The sequence below is a fragment of the Capra hircus genome, chromosome 2 (genome assembly GCF_001704415.2).
Source record: "Capra hircus breed San Clemente chromosome 2, ASM170441v1, whole genome shotgun sequence".
Lineage (NCBI taxonomy): Eukaryota > Metazoa > Chordata > Mammalia > Artiodactyla > Bovidae > Capra > Capra hircus.
This window is the reverse complement of record NC_030809.1, coordinates 9085177-9102791: the sequence shown is the minus strand read 5'-3', so window position 1 is coordinate 9102791 and position 17615 is coordinate 9085177. Positions and strand designations below refer to the sequence as shown.

Genomic DNA, 17615 nt, shown 5'->3' with positions numbered 1-17615 from the left:
GTCCATCTATGGATGATGAAATGAGGTCTGTCAGCACTTGTGATTTTACTACTGTGTTTATCTATTTACATTAAGGAAATTGTGTGATTCTGAGAAAGTACTATAAAATGTCAAGATACATTAAAGTCTGGCTTCTGTTTAAGAGCATTTTGAAACAAAACAGCAACATATTTCCGTAAGTGTCACTATCTTCTATAATTTTCAAAGTCTATTCAAATTTAGCATATGAGATATGTGATTTTTTAATATGAGCTATTTCAAATCCTAAAAGATGATGCTGTGAAAGTGCTGCACTCAATATGTCAGCATATATGGAAAACTAAGCAGTGGCCACAGGACTGGAAAACGTGAGTTTCCATTCCAATCCCAAAGAAAGGCAATGCCAAAGAATGCTCAAACTGCCACACAACTGCACTCATCTCATGCGTTAGTAAACTGATGCTCAAAATTCTCCAAGCCAGGCTTCAGCAATACGTGAACCGTGAACTTCCAGATGTTCAAGCTGCTTTTAGAAAAGGCAGAGGAACCAGAGATCAAATTGCCAGCATCTGCTGGGTCATCAAAAAAGCAAGAAGAGTTCCAGGGAAACATCTATTTCTGCTTTATTGACTATGCCAAAGCCTTTGACTATGTGGATCACAATCAACTGTGGAAAATTCTGAAAGAGATGGAAATACCAGACCACCTGACCTGCCTCTTGAGAAACCTGTGGGCAGGTCAGGAAGCAACAGTTAGAACTGGACATGGAACAACAGACTGTTTCCAAATAGGAAAAGGAGTACGTCAAGGCTGTATATTGTCACCCTGCTTATTTAACTTATATGCAGACTACATCATGAGAAATGCAGGGCTGGAGGAAGCACAAGCTGGAATCAAGATTGCCGGGAGAAATATCAATAACCTCAGATATGCAGATGACACCACCCTTATGGCAGAAAGTGAAGAAAAAAGTTAAAGGGGAGAGTGAAAAAGTTGGCTTAAAGCACAACATTCAGAAAACTGTGATCATGGCATCCATTCCCATCAGTTCAGTTCAGTCACTCAGACTGTCCAACTCTTTGCGACCTCATGAATCTCAGCACTCCAGGCCTCCCTGTCCATCACCAACTCCAGAGTTTATCCAAACCCATGTCCATCGGGTCGATGATGCCATCCAGCCATCTAATCCTCTGTCGACCCCTTCTCCTCCTATGCTCAATCCCTCCCAGCATCAGGGTCTTTTCCTATGAGCTGACTCTTCGCTTGAGGTGGCCAAAGTATTGGAGTCTCAGTTTCAGCATCAATCTTTCCAATGAACATCCAGGACTAATCTACTTTAGGACGGACCAGCTGGGTATCCTTGCAGTCCAAGGGACTCTCAAGAGTCTTCTCCAACACCACAGTTCAAAAGCGTCAATTCTTCGGCGCTCAGCTTTCTTCACAGTACAACTCTCACATCCATACATGACCACTGGAAAAACCATAGCCTTGACTAGACGGACCTTTGTTGGCAAAGTAATGTCTCTGCTTTTCAATATGCTGTCTAGGTTGGTCATAACTTTCCTCCCAAGGAGTAAGGGTCTTTTAATTTCATGGCTGCAGTCACCATCTGCAGTGATTTTAGAGAACAAAAAAATAAAGTCTGACACTGTTTCCCCCATCTATTTCCCATGAAGTGATGGGACCAGATGCCATGATCTTCGTTTTCTGAATGTTGAGCTTTAAGCCAACTTTTTCACTCTCCTCTTCACTTTCATCAAGAGGCTTCTTAGTTCCTCTTCACTTTCTGCCATAAGGGTGGTGTCATCTGCATATCTGAGGTTATTGGTATTTCTCCCGGCAATCTTGATTCCAGCTTGTGCTTCTTCCAGCCCAGAGTTTCTCATGATGTAGTCTGCATATAAGTTAAAAAAGCAGAGTGACAATATACAGCCATGACGTACTCCTTTTCCTATTTGGAACCAGTCTGTTGTTCCATGTCCAGTTCTAACTGTTGCTTCCTGACCTGCATACAGGTTTCTCAAGAGGCAGGTCAGGTGTTCTGGTTTCCCATCTCTTTCAGAATTTTCCACAGTTGATTGTGATCCACACAGTCAAAGGCTTTGGCATAGTCAATAAAGCAGAAATAGATGTTTTCCTGGAACTCTTGCTTTTTCCATGATCCAGCAGATGTTGGCAATTTGATCTCTGGTCCCTCTGCCTTTTCTAAAAGCAGCTTGAACATCTGGAAGTTCACGGTTCACGTATTGCTGAAGCCTGGCTTGGAGAATTTTGAGCATCAGTTTACTAGCGTGTGAGATGAGTGCAGTTATGCGGTAGTTTGAGCATTCTTTGGCATTGCCTTTCTTTGGGATTGGAATAGAAACTGACCTTTTCCAGTCCTGTGGCCACTGCTGAGTTTTCCAAATTTGCTGGCATATTATATGAGTGCAGCACTTTCACAGCATCATCTTTTAGGATTTGAAATAGCTCAACTGGGATTCCATCACCTCCACTAGCTTTGTTCATAGTGATCCTTCCTAAGGCCCACTTGACTTCACATTCCAGGATGTCTGGCTCTAGGTGAGTGATCACACCATCGTGATTAACTGGGTCATGAAGATCTTTTTTTGTACAGTTCTTCTGTGTATTCTTGCCACCTCTTCTTAATATCTTCTGCTTCTGTTAGGTCCATACTATTTCTGTCCTTTATCGAGCCCATCCTTGCATGAAATGTTCCCTTGGTATCTCTGATTTTTTTGAAGAGATCGCTAGTCTTTCCCATTCTGTTCTTTTTCTCTATTTCCTTGCATTGATTGCTGAGGACGGCTTTCTTATCTCTCCCTGCTATTCTTTGGAAATCTGTTTTCAAACGGGTATATCTTTCCTTTTCTCCTTGGCTTTTTGCTTCTCTTCTTTTCATAGCTATTTGTAAGGCCTCCTCAGACAGCCATTTTGCTTTTTTGCATTTCTTTTCCATGGGGACAATCTTGATCCCTGTCTCCTATACAATGTCATGAACTTCCATCCATAGTTCGTCAGGCACTCTGTCTGTCAGATCTAGACCCTTAAATCTATTTCTCACTTCTACTGCATAATCATAAGGGATTTGATTTAGGTCATACCTGAATGGCAATGGTGTTGCCTACTTTCTTCAATCTAAGTCTGAATTTGGCATTAAGGAGTTCATGATCTGAACCACAATCAGCTCCCAGTCTTATTTTTGCTGACTGTACAGAGCTTCTCCATCTTTGACTGCAAAGAATATAATCAATCTGATTTCAGTGTTGACCATCTGGTGATGTCCATATGTAGAGTCTTCTCTTGTGTTGTTGGAAGAGGGTGTTTGCTATGACCAGTGCGTTCTCTTGGCAAAACTCTATTAGCCTTTGCCTTGCTTCATTCCATACTCCAAGGCCAAATTTGCCCATTATTCCAGGTGTTTCTTGACTTCCTACTTTTGCATTCCAGTCCCCTATAATGAAAAGGACATCTTTTTTGGGTGTTAGTTCGAAAAGGTCTTCTAGGTCTTCACAGAACCGTTCAACTTCAGCTTCTTCAGAGTTACTGGTTGGGGCACAGGCTTGGATTACCATGATATTGAATGATTTGACTTGGAAACAAACAGAGATCATTCTGTCGTTTTTGAGATTGTGTCCAAGTACTGCATTTCGGACTCTTCTGATGACCATGATGGCTACTCCATTTCTTCTAAAGGATTCCTGCCCGCAGCAGTAGATATAATAGTCATCTGAGTTAAATTCATCCATTCCAATCCATTTTAGTTCGCGGATTCCTAAAATGTCAACGTTCACTCTTGCCATCTCCTGTTGAATGGTTCTATGAAGACCTACAAGACCTTTTAGAACTAACACCCAAAAAAGATGTCCTTTTCATTATAGGGGATTGGAATGCAAAAGTAGGAAGTCAAGAAACACCTGGAGTAATGGGCAAATTTGGCCTTGGAATAGGGAATGAAGCAGGGCAAAGGCTAATAGTTTTGCCAAGAGCACGCATGGTCATAGCAAACACCCCTCTTCCAACAACACAAGAGAAGACTCTACACATGGACATCACTAGATGGACAACACCCAAATCAGACTGATTATATTCTTTGCACCCAAAGATGGAGAAGCTCTATACAATCAGCAAAAACAAGAACGGGAGCTGACTGTGGCTCAGATCATTAACTCCTTATTGCCAAATTCAGACTTAAATTGAAGAAAGTAGGGAAAACCACTAGACCATTCAGGTATGACCTAAATCAAATCCCTTATGATTATACAGTAGAAGTGAGAAACAGATTTAAGGGACTAGCTCTATTGGAGGGCCTGATGAACTATGGACAGAAGTTCGTGACATTGTACAGGAGACAGGGATCAAGACCATCCCCAGTGAAAAGAAATGCAGAAAAGCAAAATGGCTGTCTGGGGAGGCCTTACAAATAGCTGTGAAAAGAGAAGCAAAAAGCAAAGGAGAAAAGGAAAGATATAAGCATCTGAATGCAGAGTTCCAAAGAACAGCAAGGAAAGATAAGAAAGCCTTCCTCAGCAATCAATGCAAAAAAATAGAGAAAAAGAACAGAATGGGAAAGACTAGAGATCTCTTCAAGAAAATAAGAGATACCAAGGGAACATTTCCGGAGAAGGCAATGGCAACCCACTCCAGTACTGTTGCCTGGAAAATCCCATGGACGGGGACCCTGGTAGGCTGCAGTCTATGGAGTCGAGAAGAGTTGGACATGACTGAACGACTTCACTTTCACTTTTCACTTTCATGCACTGGAGAAGGAAATGGCAGCCCACTCCAGTGTTCTTGCCTGCAGAATCCCAGGGATGGCGGAGCCTGGTGGGCTGCCGTCTATGAGGTTGCACAGAGTCGGACACGACTGAAGCGACTTAGCAGTAGCAGCAGCAAGGGAACATTTCATGCAAAGATGGGCTCGATAAAGGACAGAAATGGTATGGACCTAACAGAAGCAGATGATATTAAGAAGAGGTGGCAAGAATACACAGAAGAACTGTACAAAAAAAGATCTTCACGACCAAGATAACCACAATAGGGTGATCACTCACCTAGAGCCAGACATCCTGGAATGTGAAGTCAAGTGGGCCTTAGAAGGCATCACTACGAACAAAGCTAGTGGAGGTGATGGAATCCCAGTTGAGCTATTTCAAATCCTGAAAGATGATGCTGTGAAAGTGCTGCACTCAATATGCCAGCAAATTTGGAAAACTCAGCCGTGGCCACAGGACTGGAAAAGGTCAGTTTCCATTCCAATCCCAAAGAAAGGCAATGCCAAAGAATGCTCAAACTACCGCATAACTGCACTCATCTCACACGCTAGTAAACTGATGCTCAAAATTCTCCAAGCCAGGCTTCAGCAATACATGAACCGTGAACTTCCAGATGTTCAAGCTGCTTTTAGAAAAGGCAGAGGGACCAGAGATCAAATTGCCAGCATCTGCTGGTCATCAAAAACGCAAGAGAGTTCCAGGAAAACATCTATTTCTGCTTTATTGACTATGCCAAAGCCTTTGACTGTGTGGATCACAATCAACTGTGGAAAATTCTGAAAGAGATGGGAAACCAGAACACCTGACCTGCCTCTTGAGAAACCTGTATGCAGGTCAGGAAGCAACATTTAGAACTGGACATGGAACAACAGACTGGTTCCAAATAGGAAAAGGAGTACGTCATGGCTGTATATTGTCACTCTGCTTTTTTAACTTATATGCAGACTACATCATGAGAAACTCTGGGCTGGAAGAAGCACAAGCTGGAATCAAGATTGCCGGGAGAAATACCAATAACCTCAGATATGCAGATGACACCACCCTTATGGCAGAAAGTGAAGAGGAACTAAGAAGCCTCTTGATGAAAGTGAAGAGGAGAGTGAAAAAGTTGGCTTAAAGCTCAACATTCAGAAAACGAAGATCATGGCATCTGGTCCCATCACTTCATGGGAAATAGATGGGGAAACAGTGTCAGACTTTATTTTTTTGGTCTCTAAAATCACTGCAGATGGTGACTGCAGCCATGAAATTAAAAGACCCTTACTCCTTGGGAGGAAAGTTATGACCAACCTAGACAGCATATTGAAAAGCAGAGACATTACTTTGCCAACAAAGGTCCGTCTAGTCAAGGCTATGGTTTTTCCAGTGGTCATGTATGGATGTGAGAGTTGTACTGTGAAGAAAGCTGAGTGCCGAAGAATTGATGCTTTTTAACTGTGGTGCTGCAGAAGACTCTTGAGAGTCCCTTGGACTGCAAGGAGATCGAACTGGTCCATTCTGAAGGAGATCAGTCCTGGGTGTTCATTGGAAGGACTGATGTTGAAGCTGAAACTTCAATTCTTTGTCCACCTCATGCGAAGAGTTGGCTCACTGGAAAAGACCCTGATGCTGGGAGGGATTGGTGGCAGGAGCAGAAGGGGATGACAGAGGTTGAGATGGCTGGATGGCATTACCGACTCGATGGACATGAGTTTGAGTGAACTCTGGGAGTTGGTGATGGACAGGGAGGCCTGGAGTGCTGTGATTCATGGGATCGCAAAGTGTCAGACATGACTGAGCGGCTGAACTGAACAATTCACCAAATCATTGGGTTTTTGCCACTTCAAGGATATATCTCTAAATCTCTCCTTTCCTCAAACATACTCCTTGCCCCTCAACTCCCACCCCTCACCAAAAGCAATTCATTCTTTTTAGCAACCGTCCTTTCTTGGTAAGGGGTAGACTTAGCTATTGCTAAATTTTGGTCACTTCTCCTATATCCCTTACTGGTTTATGAAGTACGGTAGTCTGAAATAAGCCAGTGATGATTTCAGTCTTTATCAAAAAACTGAAAGACTTCTGAGCTCTCAAGTATCTACCTCTATCTTGTCCCCTGAGAATCTTCAAGGTAAAACACCTTAGTGAAGGGTAGAATCAAAAACCTAAATGGGGAATTCCCTGGCAGTTCAATGGTTAGGACTCCAGGCTTTCACTGCAGAGGCCTGGGTTCAATCCTTGGTTGGGGAAATAAGATCCCACAAGTTGCACAGAACCACCAGGAAAAGCAAAATGAAACAAAAAACCCTAAATGTCCATCAGCAGATGCACGAATAACGATGTGGTACATATATTCAATGGAATATTACTTAACCATATAAAAGAAAAGAAAGAAAAATGAAATAATGCCATTTGCAGTAACATGAATGGACCTAGAGATTATCATACTAAGTTAGACAAAGACAAATATCATATGATATCACTTATATGTGGAGCCTAGAAAAACGATACGAATAAAGTTATTTACAAACAGAAAATAGATTCACAGACTTAGAGAATGAATTTATGGTTACCAAACGGGAAAGGTGAAGGGGAGGGAAAAATTAAGATTTGGGGATTAATATACTATTGTAATCAACAGGACCTACTGTATAGCACAGGGATCTCTACTCAATATTTTATAATAATCTAAATGGGAAATGAATATGAAAAAGAATAGATATATGTGCATATATAACTGAATTACTTTGCCATACACCTAAAATTAACACAACATTGTAAATCAGCTGCACTCCATTACAAAATAAATAAATTTTTAAATAGAAAAAAAGAACACCTAATGAACTATATTTTATACCAGTCACAAATGTGGTTGTCAACTGGGCTCCAAATAAACCAAGACATAGTCATGAACAAAATGAGCAAAAAATAAAATTAAGACCACAGTATATAACGTGGCAGAAAAGAAACCTTAGATCCTTTTAAAAGAAACTTCTAGACCAATGGCTTTGGCCATCATGTCAAGACTACTATAATTTTAAAAAAGAACACATGACTGGCAATTCCCTGGTGGTCCAGTGGTAAAGAGCCTGAGCTTTCACCTCTGGGGACCCAAGTTTGATCTCTGGTTGGGTAACTGAGATAAGTTGTGGTAACAAGCCACACACTCAGTCAAAAAAATTAAAAATAAAAATGCACTAGGAAGGAAATATAAATATATATTTCCCCAAAGATATAAAAAGCATGCAGAGTTACACGCAATCTGTGTAACAATTTGACTGGATGAAGTACAGCCAGTCAATTCAACAGGGGGAAAAATCTAGAAAACTGTTTGATTTTTAAAAGCTCAATTATTTGGTCAAAATGAAAAAGATCCTATGACTGCCCATGTAGACAAAACCGTAACAAGTCCTAAGTACACTGACAGTAACACTTTTGATTACACAAGTGATAGAATACTACAGGTGGGAGACCTGAATCTGATAATTAGCTGTGTGACATTAGGCAAGCTACTTAACCCTGTGTGGAATTTTTGTTACTCATTTGCAAAAATGAACTGGATTAAATGATTTTTAAAGTTCTGTCTATTAAAATCTATTATTCCATTTACTCAATATTTACTGACACTGTGCCCATATACACATAGCTACCAAATCAAATGCCAGGTGCCCAGGAGTCAGTACTAGTATTTTATTCTTCAAAATAGATTTTTTCCCAAACATTTTTTCTTAAAAACAAAACAAAACAAAACAAAAAAAACAGCTTTACTGAGATATAGTTCACATACCATACAATTTTCACCCACTTGAAACACACAATTCAATGTTTTTTTAGTATATTCACAGAATTATGTGACCATCACTACAATCAAGTTTAGAACATTTTCATCATCCCCAAAGAAACCTTTTTACCCTCTAGTGGTCATGCTGCATTTACTCTAACTTCATAGCCTTAGGCAACCACTACATCTCCTTTCTGTCTCTATATAAATTGGCCTATTTTGGACACTTACAAATGGAATCATATAACATGTGGTCTTTTGTGTCTGGCTTTTTTCACTCAGCATAGATTTTTTAAAGTTCATCCAGTTTGTGGAGTGTATTCATACTTCATTTCTTTTTATTGCTCCACTGCTACTGCTAAGTCGCTGTAGTCGTGTCCGACTCTGTGCGACCCCATAGACGGCAGCCCACTAGGCTCCTCTGTCTCTGGGATTCTCCAGGCAAGAATACTGGAGTGGTGTGCCATTGCCTTCTCCAATGTATGAAAGTGAAAAGCGAAAGTGAAGTCGCTCAGTCGTGCCAACTCTTAGCAACCCCATGGACTGCAGCCTACCAGGCTCCTCCGTCCATGGGGCTTTCCAGGCAAGAGTACTGGAGTGGGTTGCCATTCCCTTCTCCGTTATTGCTCCACAGTATTCCATAATATGGATATACAACATTGTATTCATCTATTTGTTAACTGATACATTGGGTTGTTTCCATTTTTTGGTTATTATTATTAACCAACGCTGCTATGAATATCTGTGTACAAGTTGCTGTGTGGATGTATGTTTTCATCTTCTCTTGAGTATATACACCCCAGGAGTAGATTTGCTGAGCCATGATGCAACTCTATGTTTAATCTTTTAAGGACCTGCCAAACAGCTTTCCAAAGCAGCTGCAACATTTTACATTCCCACCAGCAATAGACAAGCTCCAGTTTCTCTACATTCCCACCAACACTTACTATCTTTTTGATTATAGCCATCCAAGTGGGTGTGACATCTGATAAAGTACCAAAGTAATTCATTGTGACTTTAATCAGCTCACTTAATCACTTTGAAATTCAGCTTTCTCATTTGTACACCGGAAATAAAATATCTCTTGGGACTTCCCTGTTGATTCAGTGATTAAGACTCCATGCTCCCATTGCAGGGGGCCAGGGTTTGTTCCCTGCTCAGGGAACTAGATCTCATATGTCACAACTAAAGATCTCAAGTTCCAAAACTAAGACCCAGCGCTTAAAAAAAAAAAATGCATAGAGTTCTTAACGGTATTAATGAAAAAAAATTTAGCACAGTATTCATCATAAAGTATTTGATAAACAGTAGTTAATTATTATCACTAGATTTTCTGTCCTCCTAGGAACCCACCATCTAAATGAAAAGGAAAAAAAAAAAAAACTCTTGTAAAGTACAACCTTACAGCTTTTTGCTGTTTTTTCTTTTTAATTTTTTATTGGGATATATTATTTACAAAGCAGCCTAATAGCTATTACTTAAGTGCAAAAACAAGTGGCAGAAAAAATTAAGTATAAGATTGCAAAAAGGAAGATCAGTAATGGGAGAGAGAGATGTGAAAAGTTTGGTCAAGACACTTCAGTAAATCATGAAAAATAAGATCAACATAGCTGAGAGGGGCAAGAGAAGATGAGAATAGCACAAATGGGTCCAGATTAAAGAAGGAAAGAGCTCAGGTATCAAAAAAAAAAAAAGATAGTTCTGCGCTTTCTGTGCTTTCATAGCATAGTTAAGACAACATACCTGAGGACAGTAAGAAATATGTCTGGGGCTTCCCTGGTGGCTCAGTGGTAAAGAATCCACCTGCCAATGCAGGGGACAAGGATTCAATCCCTGGTCCAGGAAGATTCCACATGCCACTGAGCAACTAAGCCCATGTGCCCACAACTACTGAGTTTGTGCTCTAGAGCCCTGGAGCCGCAACTACTCAGCCCACATGCTGCAACTAGTGGAGCTGGCATACCCTAGGGCCCATGCTCTCCAACAAGGGAAGATACTGCAATGAGAAGCCAGTGTACCACAACTCGAGAGTAAGTCCTGCTCTCCACAACTAGAAAAAAGCCCACGCAGCAACAAAGACCTAGCACAGCCAAAAATAAATAAACAAAATTTTTTTTAAAAAGTGTGAATGGGACAGGGACAGATGACAGAATTGAAGACTCTGACCTTTATCCTCCAAGTAACATAAATAGTTGAGGATTTGCAGGAAAGGGAAACTATGTAATCAGGATTTAAGATTAATCTGGCAGGAGAGGGAAAGACCTGATGCCAAGAAACCTATTAAGAAATTGTTCAGGCAGGACAAACAGCAGAAGTTGAGAGGAAGGGACCAGTTGTGACGAGCATAGCATAGGAAGAATCAAGCAGACTCTGAGTAAATTGACTCATGAATATTCTGGAAATGACAATACACCTGAAATACAATTTGAAAACGACAATATATCTTGGCAATCAAATCATTAATTCAAACTTACCCTCTGCGATGTCCGAGCATGATGTGCCAATGGCTGTGTCCCCACTATCGGCTACACTTGAACAACGACTGAAGCGGCTCCGAAAGGCCTCTGAGATAACTGGGGTCTGCCATTCAGTCCCCAGGGAACTGCCCTTCTGAATCACGCTGGAACCTGAAACAACCAGCATTTCCCACTGTTAATGTAAATCAGCTCGTGTAATTCCACAAAACTTTTTTTCAAAAAATCACTTAAACCTGTGAGAGAATAGCCATACCTCACCCTTTTCTTCCTCCTGTGCCTATTTCAGCTACTCTGCATTAGTTAACTTTATTTCTTTTAATGATTTTTTTAAAATTAGGCATTCATCCATTCATTCACGGCTGCACTGGGTCTCTTTGTGGCACAGGGACTCTTCATTGCTGCAGGTGGGCTTTCTCTAGTTGTGGCGAGTAGGGGCTACTCTCTAGTTGTGCTACTGGGCTTCTCCTTGCAGCGGGTTCTCTTGTCTCAGAGCACGGGCTCTAGACGCTCGGGCTCAGCAGTTGTGGCACACAGGTTCAGTTGCCCCAAGGCATGTGGAATCTTAGTTCCCAAACTAGGGATCGAACCCATGTTCCCTGTATTGTAAGGCAGATTCTCAACCAATGAACCACCAGGGAAGTCCGTGAATTAGTTAAACCTAAATGGAAATAGCTTAAGAGATGAGAATGTTCAAAGACACAAAAAAAGACCTACCAAGGATCCAGGAGTACTGAGACAGTTAACAGTGGCTCCATTCTTTGAAATCTAGAAGCCATGGCACTTTACAGACATGGTCTCATCTACCTACTTAGTGAAAAGTATTTTAAGCCCTATTTTACAGAGGATACAGCTGAGATTTGAACCCATGTTATTCTGATTCCAGTACCCACATTTTTCCCTCTTGCAGGGTTTCTCAACAGGTGCTCTTGGCATTCTGGGTCTGACAATTCTTCAATGTATACTCTACCTACTACAGGATGGTTAAGCATCCCTAGTCCTTCCCCATTCCCTAAATGCCAGTAACAGACCTCACTCCATCCCACCATCACTGTGAAACCTGAAGATACCCCCATATGTTTCTAAATGCTCTACAGGGTAACATGCAATCCAGTGTCCTTCGAAAATCACCACTTGGGAATGAATCAGGGTATCCTTCTGGGCAGAGTGAATCTATATCAAGCCAAGTCTTACAAGTTAATCTAAAGGGTTCTGGGGGGCAATGCAGAGGAACTACTAAAATTTCTGAGCAGATAAGATGAAACAAAGGTCCGTCTAGTCAAGGCTATGGTTTTTCCTGTGGTCATGTATGGATGTGAGAGTTGGACTGTGAAGAAAGCTGAGAACTGAAGAATTGATGCTTTTGTACTGTGGTGTTGGAGAAGACTCTTGAGAGTCCCTTGGACTGCAAGGAGATCCAATCAGTCCATTCTAAAGAAGATCAGCCCTGGGTATTCTTTGGAAGGAATGATGCTAAAGCTGAAACTCCAATACTTTGGCCACCTCATGCGAAGAGTTGACTCATTGGAAAAGACTCTGATGCTGGGAGGGATTGGGGGCAGGAGAAAAAGGGGATGAGAGAGGATGAGATGGCCGGATGGCATCACCGACTCGATGGACGTGAGCCTGGAGGAACTCTGGGAGTTGGTGATGGGCAGGGAGGCCTGGCGTGCTGCAATTCATGGGGTTGGAAAGAGTTGGACACGACTGAGCAACTGAACTGAACTGAACTGAAGATGAAACAAGACTGACGAAATTCATCTGACTTTGTCAGCTTGCTGTTTGAGGCCTGGTAGATAGGAATTGTTCAATACTTGATTTATGAACATATTAGCAAAAAGTTAAATTCAAATTATTTTTTAAAATCACTACAGTTTCCCCAAGAAACTGTACATTTAGTCCTAAGACAGTGCATAGCAGATGTTCAATGAATATTTGCTGAATGACTCTTGAATTTTTTCGAAGTGCTTACTATATGCAAGGCCATATGCCTAGAAGAAAATAACATAACTGTCAAAATGTCTGTTAGTTAGTTCCATAAATGTAATTTTTCTAAACTTTATCTGAGATGATCCATGTAAACAAACAGTAATGGCAGCTACTTATCCATTTGAAGTGTCAGAATCTGAGTGTGTAAAATATGTTTCTATACACTCTATGATCTAGTGGGAAGCAAATGATATTTGAATTTAGTGCATCTCCCACCTTCTGAACCAACCTACTTTTGCTTCTTTTTTCGCTACCCTTACTTTTACTTTCTACTGAAGATATTCTCACTTTCCCCAAGAACTGCTTTTATCCTTTGGGCCTTAGGGGACTGTCTGATTTGAAAGCATCTATATATACACAGTAATCTGTAACAATCTTTAGTAGAAAACATAGCCAAAAATTAGAGCCTCTGATCAGCATAAGATTAGCCAGTGTCACTATACTAAATTAACAAAATTCTTAAAGTGAAAGTGAAGTCGTGTCCGACTCTTCGCAACCCCATGGACTGTAGCCTATCAGGCTCCTCTGTCCATGGGATTTTCCAGCCAAAAGTGCTGGAGTGGATTGCCATTTCCTTCTCCAGGGGATCTTCCCGACCCAGAATCGAACCCGGGTCTCCCGCATTGCAGGCAGACGCTTTACTGTCTGAGCCACCAGGGAAGCCTGGGGATGGGGAAGGACTAGGGATGCTTAACCGTCCTGTAGTAGGTAGAGTATACAGAATTCTAGCCAAAAGCAAAGAAATTTGACTTCTTGGTGAGTCTATATGGCATTATCTCTCCAGTCAGTGTATAACTTGTCATGTTTTTTGAAACAGTGAAAATCCACTGAGGGCCTCATCCTGGAGACCACTCCCTGTTACTATTACTAATCTTTTTCTTCACTTCTACCATCTTCCTAGTCAGCCACTCCATATATCAATTCTAAAAGAAAGATTTGCTGAAATGAAAGCGTGCTTTGGTACAATTACAGAGACTGATTATCTGAAGTGTGTGAGTTCTGTGTTATGCCGCATGTCCTATTACCAGCTCACGGGCCATGATCAATCAAACAAGAGACCACACAGAATAATGCACAGAAAGGCAGTGAGCTGACAGGAACTGCTGCATTCCAAAACTTGCACTATACACAGCTGTCCTAAGAAACTGTACATTTAGTCCTAAGACAGTGCATAACAGATGTTCAATAAATATTTGCTGAATGACTCTTGAATTTTTTCGAAGTGCTTACTATATGCAAGGCCATATGCCTAGAAGAAAATAACATACCTGTCAAAATGTCTGTTATAAGGCACTGCAAGATTTTTAAAGTTAAAGAAAACATATCATTAGTTCCATAAACGTATTCTTTCTTCAAAAATGTCCCAGAATGCAAAAGTCATTTTTCTAAAATGGTACTTCCTATTTGAATGTACCATATCTACTTAAATGTTGCCTATTGAGTGTGTATGACTGTAGCCTTCCAGGCTCCTCTGCCCATGGAATTTTCCAGGCAAGAATACTGAAGTGGGTAGCCTTTTTCCCTTCTCCAGGGAATCTTCCCAACCCAGGTCTCCCACATTGCAGGTGGATTCTTCACCAGCTGAGCAACATGGGAAGCCCTTCACTTAATGTTGTCTATTGAGTGTGTATATATATTTACATGTTTTAATATATATATAAAATATACATATATACTTGTAACATAACAACTTAGGATATCAACTGAGCTTTCAAAATCCTTTAAATCCATTCTAGAGATAAATTTCTGAGTTTCTAGTGACAACACAAGTGAGACTGCTGGCATCCACGAAGAATTCCAATCTTTGTGGGCTAGCAGATGACTGACCCACCCACAGGACTACAAAGACAACATAGACCACAGTAATTTATGCCGTGTTTTTCTGATTTCAAATGGAACTATGTTCCAAAGTCGTTTTTGTTCCAATCCTTTATATGCCCCCCTCAATAATCAATCACGTGGTCTTGTTGGAAGTCATGTAGCACGAGAGATAAATAGTTGTTCTCTCAGAGAGATCTATTTTTCTATTCAATGTAGCCCCATGTCATTTTTGTTCTTTTGGTACCAGCATTTCAGTGAATGCTTGTTTGTTTAGTATTTCCTTTTAAGGAAATTTCTGCTATAAAATAATAGACAAATGGTCAGAATTTAATCCAGAAAACTTTGACTACTCACCTGGTGAGGTGGCATGAGAGATCCTCTCACTTGGGTATTTCTCCTGCATGGCCATGAACACAGTTACTTGAGCCAGCTGTAAAATGAAGGAAGCAGTCAGATCTCTCCATTATCTTTTAATTCCCTGTAATTCATTCCCATTCAGCTGAAACTGCCAAATGCATACAAAGTATTCAAGTATTCTTCCACATGTTTTACTCCTAAGGATATTTTTAAAGCAACTCCCAATATTTCACTCTACTTCTCCCAAAGCAAGAAGAAAAAACCTAGAACCAAACAGAGATTCCCAATACTGATCCTATAAGGTCTAGAACCCTTCTGATTATTGCAAAAATTAAAAATAATATTATTTTAATTCAAAAGCTGCCAAAGATATTCTTACCCACTGGAACAGGAAGAAGAGTGAGGTAGGAAAAAAACTAAGTAACCAAAACAACAGCAAAGTACTATAGCTTCAATCCTGATGAACATAAAATGAATTCCCCGATTCTTCCAGTAATGAAAGTTAGTCATATGATGTACAATGATGGACAGAATTCTTGGTCAAAAGCTGGGAACTCCAATCCTCAGCTGGGAACATGAGATTTTCTTCTCATTTCCCCATTACTTATATAAAACATTTATATTTATTCTAATGGTAGGATCTAAGAATTCAGTATAAGTCTGATTGCTAGTTGTATAAACAAAAGCTTTAATTAGCTGTAACTAATAATAGCAAATAATATTTTATGTATGTATAGTACTTGAGAAGCAGCACAGAATAAGGAAGAGAAGTGGCTCAGAGCACTGACTCTCAATCAGACAGTTCAGGTTTGAAGTTGGACATGAGCAAACGCATTGGAATAGACCCTGATGCTGGGAAAGACTAAGGATGGGAGGAGAAGGGGGTAACAGAGGATGAGATAGCTGGATGGCAACATCAACTCAATGGATATGGGTTTGAGCAGGCTCTAAGAGACAGTCAAGGAGAGGGAAGCCTGGCATGCTATAGTCCATGGAGTCACAATGAGTTGGACGCAACTGAACAGTAAATGAGCAATGTATGAGCTGTGTAATCTTGAGCAAATTTCTTAATATCTTTTTGCCTCAGCTCCTTCCTATAAAAATGAGGATAAAAACAGGACCTAATTTTTTCTCAGTTAGGATTAACTTACAACGGTGTCTGACACATATTAAGTGCTTTATTAATGCTTTTATTATACTGGGCATATTAACATTTTATGTTAATAAAAAGTGAAAGAGTACAATTCCTGGAAGATAAATTATGAATTTAGAAACTTTGAATTTATAAGAGCCCATGGGGCTTCCCCGATAGCTCAGTTGGTGAAGAATCTGCCTGCAATACAGGAGACCATGATTCGATTTCTGGGTCAGGCAGATCCCCTGGAGAAGGGATAGGCTACCCACTCCAGTATTTTGGCATGGAGAATTCCATGGACTATATATATAGTCCATGGGGTCGCAAAGAGTAGGACATGACTGACTTTCAGAGTTTGGGACAAACTCTATCCACAAACTCTATCAATTCTTAGAGGTGAAATTTAACTTTGGAGGGGAAAAAAATGGCTATATGGTACTTCTTCCCTAATGTGCTTTACTGACCTCTGCAGTTTTTTCTTAGTAACAACAACAAACCCTAATTCACTGCATCTACAACAGAAATTGTACGATCCCCTGAAATCCCAGGTCTCCACATACTGGGTAAGAGAAACTTCGTGCAGTTTAAACAGTTTCCATTTATGGCTAGTATTATTCAGTGTTTTACACAGAAGGATGATCTACTTACTAGTGATACCAGTCAATATCAAAACTCATTTTCATCCCCTTCTTCAAAATATAAAAAGGTTGGCCCATTAAATTCTGAAACCTTTCCAAATTCAGAGGAGTTGCAAATGGGATAACAAAAGAACTCTCAGTTAAACATGGATTTACCCTATGACTCAGCAGCTCCAAATGTATGTCATCACAAAATCTTGTACATTAATCTTCATAGCAGCATTATAAAGTGGCCAAAAAGTGGAAAGAAATGCCCATTAGCTGATGGATAAATAAAACATGGCCTTCCCTCACTGCTCAATTCATAAAAAATCAGTCTGCAATGCAGGAGACCCTGGTTCGATTCCTGGGTCAGGAAGATCCCCTGGAGAAGGGAAATTCTCCAGTATTCTGGCCTGGAGAATTCCATGGACTATATAGTCCATGGAACTGCAAAGAGCTGGACACAACTGAGCGACTTTCACTTTCTTTTTCAAATAAAATGTGGTATATTCATACAATGGAATATTAGTAGGCAGCAAAAAAGGAATGAAGTACTGATACCTGCTACAACATGGATGAACACTGGAAATAATATATCAAGTAAAGGAGGACAAGTACAAAAGGCCATATATTGTATGAATCCATTTATATATAAAGTATCCAGAACTGGCAAATCCACAAAGACAGTAGATGAGTCGTTGCTAGGGT

General features: G+C 40.4%; 1 protein-coding gene across 1 annotated transcript in view; it reads right to left on the bottom strand.

Moving 5' to 3' along the window:
• The window catches only part of CEP85 (centrosomal protein 85), a 42961-nt gene that overhangs the window by 21260 nt on the left and 4086 nt on the right, over nucleotides 1-17615 (bottom strand). Inside the window, 2 exon segments of the mRNA XM_005676818.3 lie at nucleotides 10986-11138; nucleotides 15150-15225. Coding sequence (XP_005676875.2) covers nucleotides 10986-11138; nucleotides 15150-15204 — 208 coding nt within the window. The 5' untranslated portion in view covers nucleotides 15205-15225.